This window comes from Mesoplodon densirostris, chromosome 18 (genome assembly GCF_025265405.1).
Source record: "Mesoplodon densirostris isolate mMesDen1 chromosome 18, mMesDen1 primary haplotype, whole genome shotgun sequence".
In the NCBI taxonomy this organism is placed as follows: Eukaryota; Metazoa; Chordata; class Mammalia; order Artiodactyla; family Ziphiidae; genus Mesoplodon; species Mesoplodon densirostris.
In genome coordinates, this window is record NC_082678.1 from 48510820 (window position 1) to 48528133 (window position 17314).

The following is a 17314-nucleotide window of genomic DNA, read 5'->3' on the forward strand; positions in this document are numbered from 1 at the left end:
GCCTCTCCGCGGCATGTGGGATCCTCCCAGACCGGGGCACGAACCCATGTCCCCGGCATCGGCAGGCGGACTCTCAACCACTGCGCCACCAGGGAAGCCCAGGAAGGCTGATTCTTGAAGGCAGTGGTTGCCAGCCTGGTAGAAATCAGGAGGAAGCTGGTCTAGTGGCAGTAGCCTTTTAGACAGCCCAGGTACTGCACGTCCTGCTGTGTCACCTTGGACCTGTCACTTAAGGTCCCAGAGCTTCCATTTGGTGGGAGGAGTGGGGACACAGGGCCCCACATCTGGCCCAGACAAGGACCCCAACAAAGGCTGGTCCTCTTCTTCTTCCTGTTTTCACAGAAGGATTTTCTGGCACAGCAGTAGGACACGTGTCTTGAGTTATTTCCTTAGGAGAGGGGATGGTTGTGTATTTCCAGGGCTGGGCACCACCTAGGAGCTTAATAAATAGCTCCTAAAGGATGGAGTCTCACTCTACTCCCTAGTCCCCATCTGCCAGACAGCTGGCTAGTGGAAGGGGAACAATCGTGCCAGCCAATGTCATTTGGCATCTGGAACACGTGCAGGAAAAGCTGATTATCCAAATTTTTATTCCAATTAATGCAAGAAAAGGACCACATTCAGATGCTTTCTCCCTAGCTTTTCCCCTGCCTCCCCAGGGCCATGTAGAAGAGGGTATCATCGCAGGGAAGGCCAGGTTGTGCAGGCACAACAGGGAGGGAGAGGGGGGTAAGCGGGCTGTGGTGTCAGGATGGTGTCACACCAACTGATCACAGGGTCGGTGAAGCTGGTCCACACCTTGTTATTCTCAAGCCCGGTCATGGGGACCACAGGGTTCCCAACCCCGTGGACCGCTGAGCACACCTGGGTGGCTAAGTAAGTGGCAGCCGGGCAGCTGGTGGTGCAACAGCCAAATGCTCGGACCTGTGGGCCCTGGTCCTGTGGGCCAAGGGCTTAGTGTTGGAGCACATCGACTCCCCTCCCTACTCCCCGTGGCTAAAGAGCCTCTGGGGACCAGCCCCTCCCCCCACCTGCCTCAGGGGAACCCAGGACCCCCTCACGTGGAAGGAGGGGAGCCTCACTGGCTCCGTGCTGTCCTGTGAACACAGGGCACTGGGTGCGGCCCCATCCTGGGCTGCTCCTTCCCCAGAGAGCCACTGGCCTCCCCGCGACACCTCCTTCAAGTCTTTGCTCACATCTCACCTCCTCAAAGAGGCCTACCCTGCCAGTCTCCACCCACACCCTTTTTTTAAACTGTGGTAAAATATACATAACATAAAATTTACCTTTCTAACCATTTTTAGGTGTACAGTCCAGGGGCATCAGGTGCATCCACACTGCTGTGCTCCTGTCCCCACCATCTGTCTCCAGACCTTTTTCATCTTCCCATACTGAAACTCTGTGCCCATTAAACAATAATCTCTCATTCTCCCACCCCCAGCCCCTGGCAACCACCCTTCTACTTTCTGTCTCTATGAATCTGACTATTCTTTGGACCTCATATAAATGGAAATCCTGGGGACTTCCCTGGTGGTCCAGTGGGTAAGACTCTGCCCTCCCAATGCAAGGTTCGATCCCTGCTAAAACACGCCGCATTGAAGATCACACGTGCCGCAACTAAGACCTGGTGCAGCCAAAACAAATAAATAAACATTAAAAAAAAAAAAAGGAAATCCTACAATATGTGTCCTTTTGTGTCTAGCTTATTACACTTAGCATAATATCCTCAGGGTTCTTCCATGTTGTAGCACGTGTCAGAATTCCATTCCTTTTTAAGGCTGAATAATATGAATAATAACAGGCACAGACCACATTTGGTTTATCCATTCATCCAGTGGTAGATGCTTGGGTTGCTTCCGCCTTTAGGCTGTTGTGAATAATGCTGTAAGCAACACTGTATATACCCGGAAGTAGAATTGCTAGATCATTAATTTTTTTTTTTTTTCCAGTACGCGGGCCTCTCACTGTTGTGGCGTCTCCCGTTGCGGAGCACAGGCTCCGGACGCGCAGGCTCAGCGGCCATGGCTCACGGGCCCAGCCGCTCCGCGGCATGTGGGATCTTCCTGGACTGGGGCACGAACCCGTGTCCCCTGCATCGGCAGGCAGACTCTCAACCACTGCGCCATCAGGGAAGCCCTAGATCATTAATTTTTTGAGGAGCTGTCACACCGTGGTCCATAGTGGCTGTGCTACTGTACTTTCCCACCATCAACGCACAAGGGTTCAAATTTCTCCACATCCTCACCGACACTTGCTATTTTCTGCTTTTTAAACATTAGCCATCCGAATGGGTGTGACATGGTGGCTGGTCTACTTTCAGCACGGCTACCTCCCTCCCCACCCTGCACTCCACACTCCTGATCTCTTCGCTCTGTTCTACTCTCCTCTTCCCGTGAACATCTAATATACTGGATAATTTGCTCATTTATTAGTTTGGTTATGTTAGGGGAACCACTGACTGAAACTGCCCACCCTGGCCAGGCAAGATAGTAGCCATTTGCATGAGTTATCTTAACAACAGGAGGTCCTGGTAAGGAACGGGGAACTAACAAGCTACCACCAACCGGAAGAATTCAGGAAAGGTCAAAAGGAGAGAGGAGACGCCAGCCCATATGTCCTATCAACCTCCCAGAATCCTTCTCGCTGGAACCCATCTTGGCTGAGTGATGCGAGCGCCACCAGGAAAGACCCTGAGTCAGAATGAGTGGCCAGAGACAACCCGGAAACTAACCCCATGACCATAAAACCCGAGTCTGCGAGCCACATGGCAGAGCAGTCCTCCTGGGTTCCCCGACCCTCCTGCTCTCTGCCCGGGGGCCCCTTCCCAATGAAGTCTCTTGCTTTGTCAGCACGTGTGTCTCCTCGGATAATTCATTTCCGAGTGTGAGACAAGAGCCCGCTCTTGGGCCCTGGAAGGGGTCCCCCCTTCCTGCAACAGTTATGTTTATTGTCTGTTCCTTCTCTCCTCCCCTGGTCCCTGCTAAAATGTAAACTCAAGGCAGAGATAGTTGGCTGATTTGTTCATCACTATTTTCCAAGGGCCTAAGACAGTGCCCAGCCCATAGTAAATGACTATTACATGAATGAATGAATAAATGAATGAATGCATGAATAGACAGTAGAGTTGTCAGAGGAGTTTTGGAGGCAGACACACCTGGCTTCAACCCCTGCTCCGTCAATTACTACCTGGTGTCTTTGGGCAAGTGACACGAGGACAAGAGTGAATACCTCACTGGGCTCCAGTGAGGGTGAAGCGAGATACTGACTGGCCTACAGTGGGTGCTGAGTTAATGCCTGCTACTCAGAGCCAGACTGGACTCCCCAGCTAGGACACCAGGCTCAGCGGACTGGAGTGCAATGGTGAGAAAGTCAGTTCCCTCTTGGATCAGGCAGCACCTGAGAGAGGAAAGTTCTTTCTCCAGCGCATGGACATGGGCCCAGGTAGGCACCCCAAATAAGGGGCAGGGAGGGGTGGGAGACCACTCTGCCTCCCCACAGGAGGAAGGGGGGCTGCTGGGCCCCAGGACCCTCCTCCTCCTGCTGCTTCCGCCTGTGTGGGAGGCCAGGAGCCTGCGCTGATAGCTGCTCCACTTGGCAAAGCAGGGCACGTGGGTGGTGGCCGACACACAGAGGAAGTGTGACCATCCGGGTCCCCTGGGGCCGCAGTGGCAGCAACCCAGAGCGAGCCAGACACAGATGGCGGGGTGCTCAGGCAGCCGCCCGTGCACCAGCCACCCACTCCTGAGCGCACTCCCGGGCCTCTGGAGGCGACCCTCTGGCAAAGCTGTTTGCAGCAAAAATCCAAACTGCAAGTAACAGCAGGGCCAGAAGAGAACCAGCGTGGGGAAGCAGATGGCAGCTTGCGGTGAGCACGGGCTGCCCTCCTGGGAGCCAAGTGCCACGAGGATGCTGGGCTCGGCTGGCATGGCTGCTTCCCACGGGCTCCAGCTGGGAGCGAGGGAGCCCCTGATTCTCCCAACCTCCTGCAGGCTTGTGCCAAGGTGGACCCTCCCCAGGGGCCCTAACTGGGCTACTGGTTACCCGCCAGCCTGGTGGTTGGGGGGGGGTTGAGATGATTTAAAAACCGCCATGTGAAGCCACTTTCCTACTCCACAAATTCCCCTTTCAGTCAATCAAGAAGCAACAAGGAGAGAGGGGCCGGAAGCAGGAATACAGACCTAGCATCCATGGGCACCGTGGGACGCCAGCCAGGGCCATCTGTGATAAGACTACAGGGAAATCAAAAGCCCCCTGCTGGGAAAAGGATCTAAAGTGATCTAAACAAGGAACCCGCTTTCCTCTTTTGCAAATGTCTCTTTCAATCAGCAAACCTTTCCCGAACACCTTTTATATGAAAAGCACTGCAGGAAACACAGTAAGTGTCTCCACTGAGCTATAATCAGGCTGCTGAGTGAAACAGGGAAGGCACAGCGGACGCTGAGCGGAGGAGAATGCTCTAATTGTATTAATCAGCTTCCAATTACTTACAAATTGGCCTTCTCCCCTTTCTAGCTCATCCCCCTCAGAGAATGCCTGCATCCTCAAAGAAGCCTTCCTACTCCAAAGGTACATTTTAGAGGCTGCAGGAATGGTTTCTAGAATCCTGGGGAATCTGGATTCCAATTAACTTTCCCCCTGATTACAGTATAACTTTGAATGAGTCACTCTTTTTTTTTTTTTGAATGAATCGGATTAAAGGCTAAACAATCAATGACGTGAATTTCTGGCTTGCAACATCATGTGTTTAGAAGGCCCTGATGAGGTCCTTCCCAAGCTCGCACTAACACACCCAAGAAAGCTCGTGAATAAAGGGCACGCGAACACCAGCACAGAAGGGATCTGACATTTCACCTACAGTCAGTCTCCCCTCTGAAGACAGGCGAGTGGGATGGATGAAATGGGTGTGTCACTGGTCCACCCACCCTTGCCTGCCTAGCAGGGATCAGGGTGCAGGATCAGGGCTGTCCCTGGGCAGCCTTCCTGGCGTAGCATGACTACGGGTTTCTGATGCTGCTCAGGGGCTGTCCTCCCTCCTCTAATTCTGTCTTTATGGATGGGAGACAGACTCCCAGCAAACAACCAGGCAGGAGCAGGAAGGAGCTGGCAACAGCGAACTGCATCTGGGAAGGTGGGTTTTCTTTTTTTTTTTTTTTTTTTTTGCGGTACGCGGGCCTCTCACTGTTGTGGCCTCTCCCGTTGCGGAGCACAGGCTCCGGACGCGCAGGCTCAGCGGCCATGGCTCACGGGCTCAGCCGCTCCGCGGCATGTGGGATCTTCCCGGACCGGGGCACGAACCCGTGTCCCCTGCATCGGCAGGCAGACTCTCAACCACTGCGCCACCAGGGAAGCCCAGGTGTGTTTTCTTAAGCTCAATCGTGGGAGAGTGGGGAGAGGTGGGAGAGCCAAACTAGGGGCTACAGATTTCCAAGTCCTCCCTAGTTCTGATGGCCAGAGGGCCAGGTCCCAGGAGAATCAGGGTACCTCCTCCGTGGAGCAGAATCCCAGACAAAGGAAAGGGGCTGTGAGCAGTGCTTGAGCTGCTTCTGGTAAACCCTGGGCCTGCAGCTCTCACGGCATCAGGAGGGGGATAAAGGCACATGTGCAACCACCAAGACCAAACACAGGAAACCACCAAAGTCAGACCAAAAAAGAAAAAAGGAATCAGTGACATGGAAGAAAAGTTTTAAGATTTTTTGGAATGGAGGGAAAAATGAAAAGAACTTGAAAATGACTTGGTAGAAGATGATAAATACACAAGGCAGAGAATGGAAATGCACTCTTCAAATTATAAGTGCTCCCAAGAAGAGACCAGACTAGTTCAGGAACAAAGCAATAAGTAAAAACATAATTGAAAAGCTTTTCTGAATGGAAGATCCAAATACGTTTGTCCTAGACGAAAATCAGTGAAAATGACCTAGGCATATCCAGATGACATTATTAACTTCCAAATATAGGCATAAATAATACTACCAGGTTATTTAAAAGGGAATAAAAGCATACACCTGGCTTCAGACTCCTCCCCCACGTCTCTGTTCTTGCCTTCAAAACTACTTTATGGGGCTTCCCTGGTGGCGCAGTGGTTGAGAGTCCGCCTGCCGATGCAGGGGACACGGGTTCATGTCCCGGTCCGGGAAGATCACACATGCCACAGAGCGGCTTGGCCCGTGAGCCACGGCCGCTGAGCCTGCGTGTCCAGAGCCTGTGCTCCGCAACAGGAGAGACCACAACAGTGAGAGGCCCGCGTATCGGAAAAACAAACAAACAAACAAACAAAAACTACTTTATGCTGAGCATCAGATCTTGTCAGCCTGCCTTCTCCTGTTCTCAGTTTTGACTTCACGGGCTACATCTGCTTGTTGCCTACACTGCATCCTGGAAACTGTCTCTGGTTCACAAGGTCCTTCCCTGGGGTTCTGCAGGTGTGCCTGATGTGCTATTTAACCAGTCCACTGAGGGATGTCTCATTCCCTTTTCTTTCTTTCTTTTTTTTTTTTAGATTTTTTTTTGATGTGGATCATTTTTAAAGTATTTTATTGAATTTGTTACAATATTGCTTCTGTTTTATGTTTTGGTTTTTTGGCCATGAGTCATGTGGGATTGAACCTGCACCCCCTGCATTGGAAGGCGAAGTCTTAACCACTGGACTGCTAGGGAAGTCCCTTATTCCCTTTTCTGTGTCTTTAAATCTTGAACTTATATCAGAGTTTATTAATTTGCCGACAAGGAAACCAGGAAAGTGACCAAAGAACGTGCCCATCCACAGAGGGAATAGAAATGAGGTGGGACAGGGAGCTGGGAGGCCAAACACTTATATAAGCAGCTGGTTTAATTAGGTAAAGACTGTAGTTTCATGTGGTCACAAAAAACATCATATTCATGGCAGTCAGTACAGTGGATTATCAGGGGCCAGGGACTCCAAGCTGTTGGGAGTGCCAACCAGGGATCAAAAATAAAAAACAATGCATAAGAAGCAAATGATAAGGAAACAGCTGTCTCTGTTAATGGGAATGACAAGGTTTACTGGTCTAAAAAATTACTGAAGTATCATTTGATTGAGTTTGTGAATTCCTTAATAACATTTTTCATTTTTAGAAATGAAAATAGTTCATTTGCTTCTTTTTCAAAATTGCTCATTCTTTTTTCAAATGTCCTGTTTGTTCAGTTTGGCTTTTACTGCTTCTCTTATCTCTTTTACTTAATTTAAAAACTTATTTGGACTTTCCTGGCAGTCCAGTGGTTAGGACTCCGTGCTTCCGCTGCAGGGGGCCCGGGCTCGATCCCTGGTTGGGGAGCTAAGATCCCACATGCCATGCAGTGAGGCCAAAAAAAAAAACCAACCGTATTTATATTTCTTTCACAGTTTCACTATTATCTCTAGTTCCCTGGGCACTGATTCTGCCTACTCTCCCTCATGGTGGTTCTTTTCACGTGTGGTCGGTTAGACAACAGAAGCCAAACTCACAGAATTTTGAGTGGGAAAGATTATGATCAATTGCATTATCAGTCAAGTCACTGTGTTTTTTGTATAAAGGCAACAGCTATTACCAGATAGCAAAAGACTCAGAAAATACACTGTCCACATGTCATTATTTAAGATCACATAGCCAGCTAATTATAAGTCAAAAGCAATAACTCAAGGGTCTATAGGTAAAGAGGGACTATAAACACTGATGTTTAGTTTTCCCTTCTAAGTATCCATTCTGAGGACATAATCTCAAATGTAGGCAAAGAGCTATGTACACAGATATATAAAGCAATTAGCAATGAGAAGGAAAAAAGGAAATAACTCAGATGGCTTAAATTAGCAGAATATCCATATGACAGAATGTTTACAAAGAGTTACTGATTACACTGAGAACTGCTTACGATAAAATGTTAATTTTAAAACAGAGGTTCAACAATATAAAGAAAAAAGACACAGAAAAAAGAGAGAAAGTAATTATGCCACAATGTTAACAGTGATTGTCTCTGGATGATAAGATCATGGATTTTGGGAGAGTGTATATTTCTTTATGCTTTCTATACATTGTGAATGTCAGTGATCCATACTAATTTTATAATCAGAAGAGAGTAAAATGTATAAAATATTTTTTAAAAAATGAAAACTTCTAAGGGTAACAACAGTCAAGAACTTAAATATCTGGGGTAATATTATTATTATTATTATTATTATTTTTTTTTTTTTTTTGCGGTACGTGGGCCTCTCACTGCTGTGGCCTCTCCCGTTGCAGAGCACAGGTGCTCCAGACGTGCAGGCTCAACAGCCATGGCTCACGGGCCCAGTCACTCCACAGCACGTGGGATCTTCCCGGACCGGGGCACGAACCCGTGTCCCCTGCATCGGCAGACGGACTCTCAACCACTCTGCCACCAGGGAAGCCCTCTGGGGTAATATTAAATAAGAAAGATGAAATATCATGGTACTAACTCTGACATTATAGTCTATAATTTATACTCAACACAGTAGCCAGAGTATCCTTTAAAAACTGGGGGAGGATTCAGGTCACGCTTCTCCTCTACTTCAGACCTTCGGGGACTCCCCATTTCACTCAGAGTAAAAGCCAAAGTCCTTCCAAGGATCTACAAGGACCAACACGATCTGACCCCCTGCCACGTCTCTGACCTCCTCTCCTGAACTTGACTTTGCTCCAGTCACACTGTTCTCCTTGCTGTTCCTCAAACCTACGAAGGACACACCTGCCTCAGGGCCTTTGCACTTGCAGTGCCCTTTACTTGGAATGCTTTCTGTCCACACAGCCATATAGTGTGCTCCACACCTCAGCTCAAATGACATTTTATCAGTGAGCCCTTTCCTGACCCCTGTATAAAATAGCAGCTACCCCTATGTTCCCATCACCCCGTCCCCTTTACCAAGTACTTTTTCACCATCTGTGACATGGCAGAACTTACTTTATTGCGTTTGTGGTCTCCATCTCCCATGAGAAGAGTTCTTTTGCCTGGTGCATAGAAGGTGCCCAATAAATAAGCACTGAATGCCTGAATAAATAAATGCGTGAGACTGTAAGCTCCTCAAAGGCAGAGGGGCTGAAGCTGACAACACTGCATCACTGAAGTGCACAAAACAGGCAGCAATGCCAGCCTGATGGTCCCAGGGACATGCAGCCAACATTCGACTCACTCCAGAAAAAAATACTTATAATCACAGCCAAAGATGACAGCAGAGAAGAGTCAAATGGAAAAAGAAGATAAGCGTGTTTGGGCACAGAAATATGAGAGTTTCCACCAGAAAAGGCAAGATCTTCCATCAGGACATGGTTTTTGCTGCACGACTGAACTCCACATTTTTATCACAGACTCAGAACCAGCTCTATGTGGCACTTAAAATGACATTTCAAATGCTCTTTCTATTTAGCTATCTCTTTGTTGCGATTAGATATTTTTCTACGGGAAAAAAAAAGGCATTAGGAAACCAATTTCCCTGGCACTCTCCCACCCCAAAAGCAGGCAGGAAAATGCAGCGCTTGGGTATGGTATCCACAGGCACCCAGACAGACACACATACTCTCAGGGCCCGTCCACACCTCCTAAACGTCCACAGTCTGCCTGGTCCTGCAGAGAGGGAATACAGCATCCTTGATCTTGCTCAGTTTTATCAGCCTCTAGAAATTCAAGGACAAACTGATAGCACAGTGCACTGCCTCATATTCTTTACTCTAGGAAAGATAAGAAAATTCATCCTAAGCTATTTCAGACTTTTCTGGGCATCGGAGCGCTCGGAGATTAGGACGGGCTGCTGGTGGACGCCGCCTGTGGTAGCTCAGGAATATTAATGAGCGTGACGGTAACTCATGGTAGGGCTGGACGGGGGCAGCTGACCCCCACCCAAGCCCTCCACTAAATTATTACATTTGCTACATTTGTCTTTCCTCTCATCCCCCTCCTTTTCCTTGACAATTCCTTCATCTCTGTCCTCCCCACAGCTCGGCCGTGTCTTGTCATCCTGCTCAGGAATCTCCTACAAGATAGTATTTTAGGGTATTTTCCTCTCTCATGGATGCCTGCATCTTAAAAGGGACCCCTTGAAGCCCAGAAGGACCCCAAGTTCAGAGGGGGAATTTCCAGCTGGGTCAGAGAGATAGGCTTCTAATATTGATGGAGTGCCTATTCTAGGTTGGACACTTTGTCTACTGTAAGGATGTTGCTGAATTTTCACAGTATCTCCATGAAATAGGTATGATCGTCTCCATTTCAGGAGGAGAAATCAGGGACCTCTGGGCAAGACAGACTAGAATGTTAGTTCACGCTTGGAGGCCCTGCCTACTAACTTCCCTGTTCCAAAGACACGGCAGTGATCCATGAAAAGATTCCAGCAAGGAAGCTCAACTGTGCTCAGAAGTAAGATATATATCTCAATGGATCAGAAGCTCCAAATATTTACTATTTTGAGGGGCTGAAGGCACAGCCTGCTGACTCAGAACCCAGAAGCAGGTGGAGGGAGCTGGAAGATTGGTTTTCCAAGGGTACAGGGACTAAAAGTCTCCCATGGGAGGTGGGGGACCAGTCCCTGAAATGAGGGCTGGTGAAAAAGCACTTTCCATCTGAGGGAGGAAGCTGAGGAAAGCAGAGGTACCACCTCCCCACCCTCCTGAGACTAAAGCTTATCTGTGAATGTGAATAGTGAGAGAAGCTGGAAGAAGCACACACGTAGCCAGGGCCTGACCAGACTGCCTATGGCTTTGACGATTGGCTCCAGGAATAATCCCGTTATTGCTGTGAACATGCAGCTCATCACTAACCCAAGACAGCTGGCCCTGCGCCGGGGGACCCAGGACCTGGGTGGAGGCAACTTGAAATCACTCGGCAAAGGAGAGCTGGGTGGAGGTGGTGAGCAAGGAGAGAAAGAGAGAGAGATGGACTCCCACGCAAGATGAGCAGACAAACCCCAATTCCAAAACACCCGAGGAAAGCTGTCGCTGAGAAGAGACAACCAACAAAGAGTCGCAAAGATTTAGCAAGTTGGAAAGCAGTACTGAAGAATTTACCCAGAAAGTATCTCAGAAAGGTAAAGAAGAAAAATGAGAAAGCACAGTTGGGAGCTGTGGAGAATGGATGGAGAGGCTCAGAACTGTATCCCACAGGGTTTCCAGGAGAGGAGACTTGGAAGGGCAGGGCAGCAATATTCAAGGATATTATGGCTGAGGATTTTCCCTAACTAAAGACATTTTATGGATCCTCAGATGAAAGGCACATATTAATCACCAAGCAGACAAGTAAAAAAAAATAAATCCACATCTAGAAAACCTGGGGCATCTTCCCTCTACCCGACTCCTTCTGTGCCTGAGATCCCTGGCCCACGACCTTCCCCAGGAGCTGCCTGACAAGGTCCTCCACTGTTTTAGCCCCACTCCTGACCCTGACACAGTGAAGAAAGCCCTGGGTTTGGGGTTGGGAGACGTAGGTTCGAGTCCCCCATCTGATACTGCCTCAGAGTCCTTGCTGAGCCTTGATTTCTTCCCTTCAAATGGGATCAGAAGTAGAATGATAGAAATTTAGAAACAGAAGGGACTTTGGGGGCGAGGTCATCACAGCAGACCACGGCTAGACCACGGCTAGACCACGGTCAGACCCACTAACTAGCTCAGTGCCCACAAGATACTAAACCTCCTGCGTCTCCATTTCCCCATCATTAAAAGGGGATGATAACCGCACTGGCCTGTGGGGGTGCATAAGGTTGAAATGAATTCATTCGTGTAAAGAACTTAGCACGGTGCCGCGCGCAGAGTGAACCTTCAACCCGGGGCAGCCATTTCTGTTATGATAATAATAGATGCCCATGAAATGCCACCTGTGACCTATACTCAGTGCAGGGGGCTCCCCACTGAAACCACGGACCCCAGGCAGAGCAGAACCAGGGCCCACTGCCCCCCCTGCACTGGGGGACGGGCAATCAAGCCGGCTGCCCTCCCCACCCTCGTCCCGGGCTGCCCCTGGTAGGCCCTCCTTGGCCTTCTGAGAAGCCCCTCTCCGTGACCAACCATGAACTTCCCTGAATTCGTGCACGCCTTGGCCCCGCCCCGGCCCCGCCCAGGCCCCCCCCAGACCCCGCTGCCCCGGGTACCCTACCTCTCTCTGCTCACTGCAGATCTTACACAGCCACAGGGGCCGCTTCTGGCCGGGGGAGGCCTCGATCCCGCATTTGGTGCAGACTTTCTACAAGAGAGAGGACACGGGAACGTAAACACTCAGTCCCTTCCTCCTCAGCTGAGGGGCTGGGAAAACTATAACCAAGGAGCCCTTTGGCACCTTCTGAGGGGATGGCTTTTGCTTCAGGCCCCAAGGGGAGATAACCCAAAGGATACAGATCATCTAAAACCTGTAGCTGGCTTTGGGGCACAATAGGTGTGCCCATCCAAGGATCTCCAAGAGCATGGAATAGTGAAAGGAAGGGAAGACCAGGAACAAATAAATAAATAAATAAAAAGAAAAACAAAAAAAAAAGAACATGGAGCAAAGAAAACAGACATTTGTATATAACCATGCAAAAAATTCACTTGTGTGCCTGACAAGGTAAGACCATGATATGGTGAGAAATACCAGTGATCGCTTGGGCACTTCCTTCATGCCAAGGCCCTTCATTTAACGATCCCAGGACCCCTATTATATAAGAATTAGGCCCATTTTACAGGCAGTAGTTTGAGAATTGCTCAAGTTCACGCAACGACTAAGTAACAGACTCAGGTCTGCCTCTAGAGCTGCTATATAACTGCCCCCGGACACGTAAGCAGCCAGAACCTAGTCTCTGCAGCGTTTCTCCTACAGAGTTGCTGAAGATCATATAACTTCTCGGTGCATATTTTGCTTCCCCAAGATGCACAGCCACAAGCCCTGGAGGGAAAAGCACCAGGAGGCACAGGGGCACTTGGCGGGGCTGGGGCCGCTTCTGGGCTAATCCAGGCAGAGTCTGGTTCAGGGATGGCGTGCCCTCCTCAGAGAACAGTCACACCAGCTAATCAATCCATCTTTCTGCTGCTGCGTGGAGGCTGCCCGGTCCCTGTGGGGCTTAGGGCTCTCTCCTCTCTCCTGTCGAGGGAAGGCTACATCTGCGGCTTGGCCTTTTCTGCAGGCTGCCAACTGAGCAAGGAGCACACCTCTCCACGGAGAGGGAAATGTCACCAACTTGGCTTTTCAGAGCATGTTGTCACCGCCTGATTGGGCAGTAGAGCCACAGGAGGTGAGGAACCAGCTCGTGGCACAAGGGAAGCTATGATACATTCGTGGGGGGTATGCATTCGCTTCCATCAGACCCACAGGTACAAGAAATGTCACTTTTCTCTTATTTCTCCAAATAAACTGTAATCTGCTCCAAGCTCCTGTCCCTCTGGGTTGGCAGGAAAGTCCATCCCAGTCTGTTTGGGCCCGACTCTCGTGAAGGTCCCAGGCTTGGGGTCTTTGGTGGTGCAGTACATCTGGGAAGGGTCCCCTGGGTGCTGCCAGACTGCTCGCTGCTGTGCTGCTCTCCCTCTGAGCCCCCACGGTCCCTCAGAGGGGCAAGGGGCCTGGCCACTTGTGTCAGGCCTGGGTTTGGGATCTGTGCCAGGCTGGGGTGCCGCCTCTCTGGGGGCCAGCGGCCTGTCCCCCTGGAGCCCCAAGCCACCAGTCTGGAGACTCTCCCTTCCCCACTAGGGCTGCCTCTTGCTACCCCTTCCAATGCTCACCCCAACCCTTCTACCTCTGGGACAGGGGCGCCCATAAGATGGGCCTCAAGAAACACACATGGGGGGGCTTCCCTGGTGGTGCAGTGGTTAAGAATCTGCCTGCCAATGCAAGGGACACAGGTTCGAGCCTTGGCCCGGGAAGATCCCACATGCCACGGAGCAATTAAGCCCCTGCACCACTACTACTGAGCCTGTGCTCTAGAGCCCGCGAGCCACAACTACTGAGCCCATGTGCTACAACTACTGAAGCCTGCACGCCTAGAGCCTGTGCTCTGCAACAAGAGAAGCCACGACAATGAGAAGCCTGCGTACCGCAATGAAGAGTAGGCCCCACTCACCGCAACTAGAGAAAGCCCGCGCTCAGTAACGAAGACCCAACACAGCCAAAAATATAAATAAATAAATTTATTTATTTATTTATTTATTAAAAAAAAAAAGGAAACACGCACGGGCCCCTCCTTCCTGGGGTAAAGAGAAGAAGGAGGTGCTGAAGTCAGTTGGCTGTTTTTCCCGCTTGTTCCCATGATCCCGTATAGATGGTACACGTGGGAAAATTAGTGGAGCCATCTCAGAGAGGTGAGATTTTCCTCTTGTGTTTTCTACATGCTTGTACGGTTCAATGACAGCTCGTCCTCCAAGTGCGCAGTGTGCCTTAACCCCCTCCCCAGGTTGCTGAATCAGACAATGCTGCTGGGAATCGGGAGAGAAGACCAGTTCCTCCCATTATGGAGCACCAGGCCCTGCCACCCTGGCAACAGAGTGTGAAGGGTGTCATGATGTCCATCATACAGGTGAAGAAAATGAGCCTCAGAGATGTTGAAGACTGCCCGCAGTCCCACAGTTAGGCAGCGACAATCAGGATTTGGGAAGCTCCCCTCTTCTGGACCTTAGGAGAGCTGAGCACCCACGTGGAGCACAGCCCTGTGTTGGGAGGGTGGGGCCCGGTGAGGCACCCAACGCTCAGTCCCAGGCCGGCCTGCCTGCCAGGCCAAAGGGCATGCTGGCTGCCTTGAAGGAGTGACATTTAAGCAGGGTTTGAAGGATGGGCGTGCACGTGCCCTCGATAAATAGCATCTGATTGATTGATCATCAATGCTGTTGGGCGGCAGAGAAAGAAGCTAGGAGAGAGTGCTTGAAAGCTGTGTCCTGTCTTCTACCCAGAGAACACAGCACACGGAACCACCTGACCTGGGGGCAGGAGCCGTGTGGACCAGTCGCCTTCTAGAGGCAGGGTCAAAGGCTGTTGGGTCAGCTCCCAGTCCTGGTGGGGGAGGGATGGAGGGCATGTCCCAAATGTTCTCTCCTCCCCCTGTCCTGTGGGGTTCTGGAGGGAGTTGGGGGTGACATGTCAGGGCATACCCTCCCTGGCCCACGGGCAGCCCTGTTTTCAGGCTACCAGCCATCACTAGTGGACCCCCCGGTCAGTCCCGGCCATCTCTTGGTCCGTCTTTACAAGCTCCAGCGTGTCCAGCTGGGGAATCTGGGCCAGCAAAAAGATAACACGCCCCAGTTCAAATAATACATAATTGCTGTTCTATTAAATCTCGACCAAGAAGAGAATAACGAGCCTTTTCCCCTTATGGTCTTGGTCTTTGTTCCAGGTTCCAATAAAGAAAATTAAGCAGGTGGTATTTTAAAAAGCCAGTGAGAGAGAGTGTGAGCCGGCCACAACATCAACTCAGTGTAAAGGGAACGCTGCACAGTCGTGTCAAGGACAGCCGGGCCTGGGGGTGGCCACCAGCTTCCCTGCCAAGTGGGTTTCCATTGAGCGGAATTGCCTCGGGTGAGTGAGCGCTGGCTTCCCGGGCTTGGCTCTCTCATGCTTCCCGCAGCCTCAGACTGTGTCTGAGCGTTAAACGAACCAAGTCTAGCTTCTGGGCCTGACTCAGACGCTCCATGCATTCCTTTATGCAAATGTACATCCCATCCCAGAACATGCATGGGGAACGGGGGTGGCTCAGGGTGTAGCCCACGGGACACAGGCTTTGGGGCAGGGGAGCACAGCGTCTGCCATTTAGATGCAACCTTGGACTTGTTACTAACCTTCTCTGAGCTTCATTTCCTTGTCCTGAAGACAGTGGTAACAGGCAGGCTCATGTCACAGTTAGGAGGGTCAAGGGAGATGATTGACGCAAGTGCTCAGCACAGTTCACGGCAAGGAGCAGGCAGCAACCACAGTCCTGCACAGCTGCCTCAGTGAAGGATGCCACACGCATCAGTCATATAAGCCAAAACCCCAGAATCATCCTTGATCCCCACTCTCCCTTCTGCCCATCCAAATAATCCATCTCCAAGAACTCTAAGTCTCACTAGAACTGTCCACTCTCCTCCAACACCCCCCCTATCCATACTGCCATCTCCGGGGCCTGCACCATGGCCCCACCCCACTTTGGCCAGCCTCCAGTTGGCTCTCAGCATGGAAGCCAGCGTGATCTTCTCAAGATGCAAATCTAATCACGCCCTGTCTACCGTCCTTGCCGGCTTAAGAGCCTCCAGAGACTTCCTGTTGCCCTCTGGATGAAGACCACACCCTTTCACATGATGCACGAGGCCTGCTCAGGGTAGACCTACCTCCTTGTGACCGCAGCTTGCACCCCTCTCCCCTACTCCACTGCCTCGTTCTCCATCTCAAGCCCCAGCCATGTTGGCCTGACTTCAGTCCCTGGTCCTCCATCTGCTTTTCCTGCCACTGGACCTTGGCGTGTGCTGCTCTCTCTGTCTGGGATGTATTTGACCACACGCTCTCCTTATTAGCCTATGCATACTTCAGACCTCAGCAAAAGCAAAAGCACTGCTTCTTCAAGGAAGCCTTCCCTGCCTTCTTACCCGGTGGGAGCTTCCCTAACGGGCTCTTGTCTCTTCTCCTCCACTAAGACTTACCCTCATTTGTGTGGCTGTGTAACTACGGTCACTTCCCCTACTAGGCTGTCAACAACCAGAGGGCAGAGGCCACGTCTATCTCTGTTCACCTTCCTGTTTCTGGTATCTGGCATATTGAATTTTGGGGGAATAAACGAATACACAAATGAGAGCTACTTTTAACATTACACCTGAGAAGGCAACATGTGGCCCCTCCTGGAATGTGCCAACCTGCTGGGGGGGAGAGACGCACAGAAACAGGAAACACTCACTGGGCAGCAGGGGGCAGGGGGTGCCCCGTCCACACTAAGTGATGCTGATTGGTCAGGCAACGGGAGACCAGACAAGGAAGAGCCTCCTCTGGGGCGGGGTGTCAGGGGTGGTGGGACTGCTGCCCAGTGGGCAGGGCATGAATCCAGGCTGGGCTGGCCCCAGAGGAAATGACACTGAGGGTCCTTTGCTAAGGGTGGGGGCAGAGATGCGTGCCCCGCCCTCCACATGACCACTCCTGCCTGCCTCCCCAGGGGGGCATCCTGCAGGCTGCCTGTGTGTTCAGACTCTTTCCAAGGTCTGTGGGGTGCCCTCCTGAGCATCCTCATGCCCTAGGCCACTTCGGTCACCCCAAGACTCCCTGGAACCCCGCCTCTCCATCCAACATCATCACCTTCACCTTCCCACACTGTAGGTCAGAGTCAGAGGCACGACAAGGTCTGGGAGACCACAGAGCTCGGGCACCCCACTCCCAGGCCGGGCTTCCCATCCTCACCGTGAGCCCCTGA

The 17314-nt window shown here is 51.0% G+C and overlaps 1 protein-coding gene across 5 annotated transcripts in view; it reads right to left on the reverse strand.

Annotated features, from left to right (window-relative positions):
• RPH3AL (rabphilin 3A like (without C2 domains)) overlaps nucleotides 1-17314 on the reverse strand; it is a 142146-nt gene that overhangs the window by 39318 nt on the left and 85514 nt on the right. For 4 of the 5 annotated variants that reach the window (XM_060080694.1, XM_060080693.1, XM_060080695.1 and 1 more), the window contains exon 5: nucleotides 12085-12171. The exons of the other annotated variant lie outside the window; for it this stretch is intronic. In XM_060080694.1, coding sequence (XP_059936677.1) covers nucleotides 12085-12171 — 87 coding nt within the window. The remainder of the gene's footprint in view (nucleotides 1-12084; nucleotides 12172-17314) is intronic. 5 annotated transcript variants of the gene reach the window in all.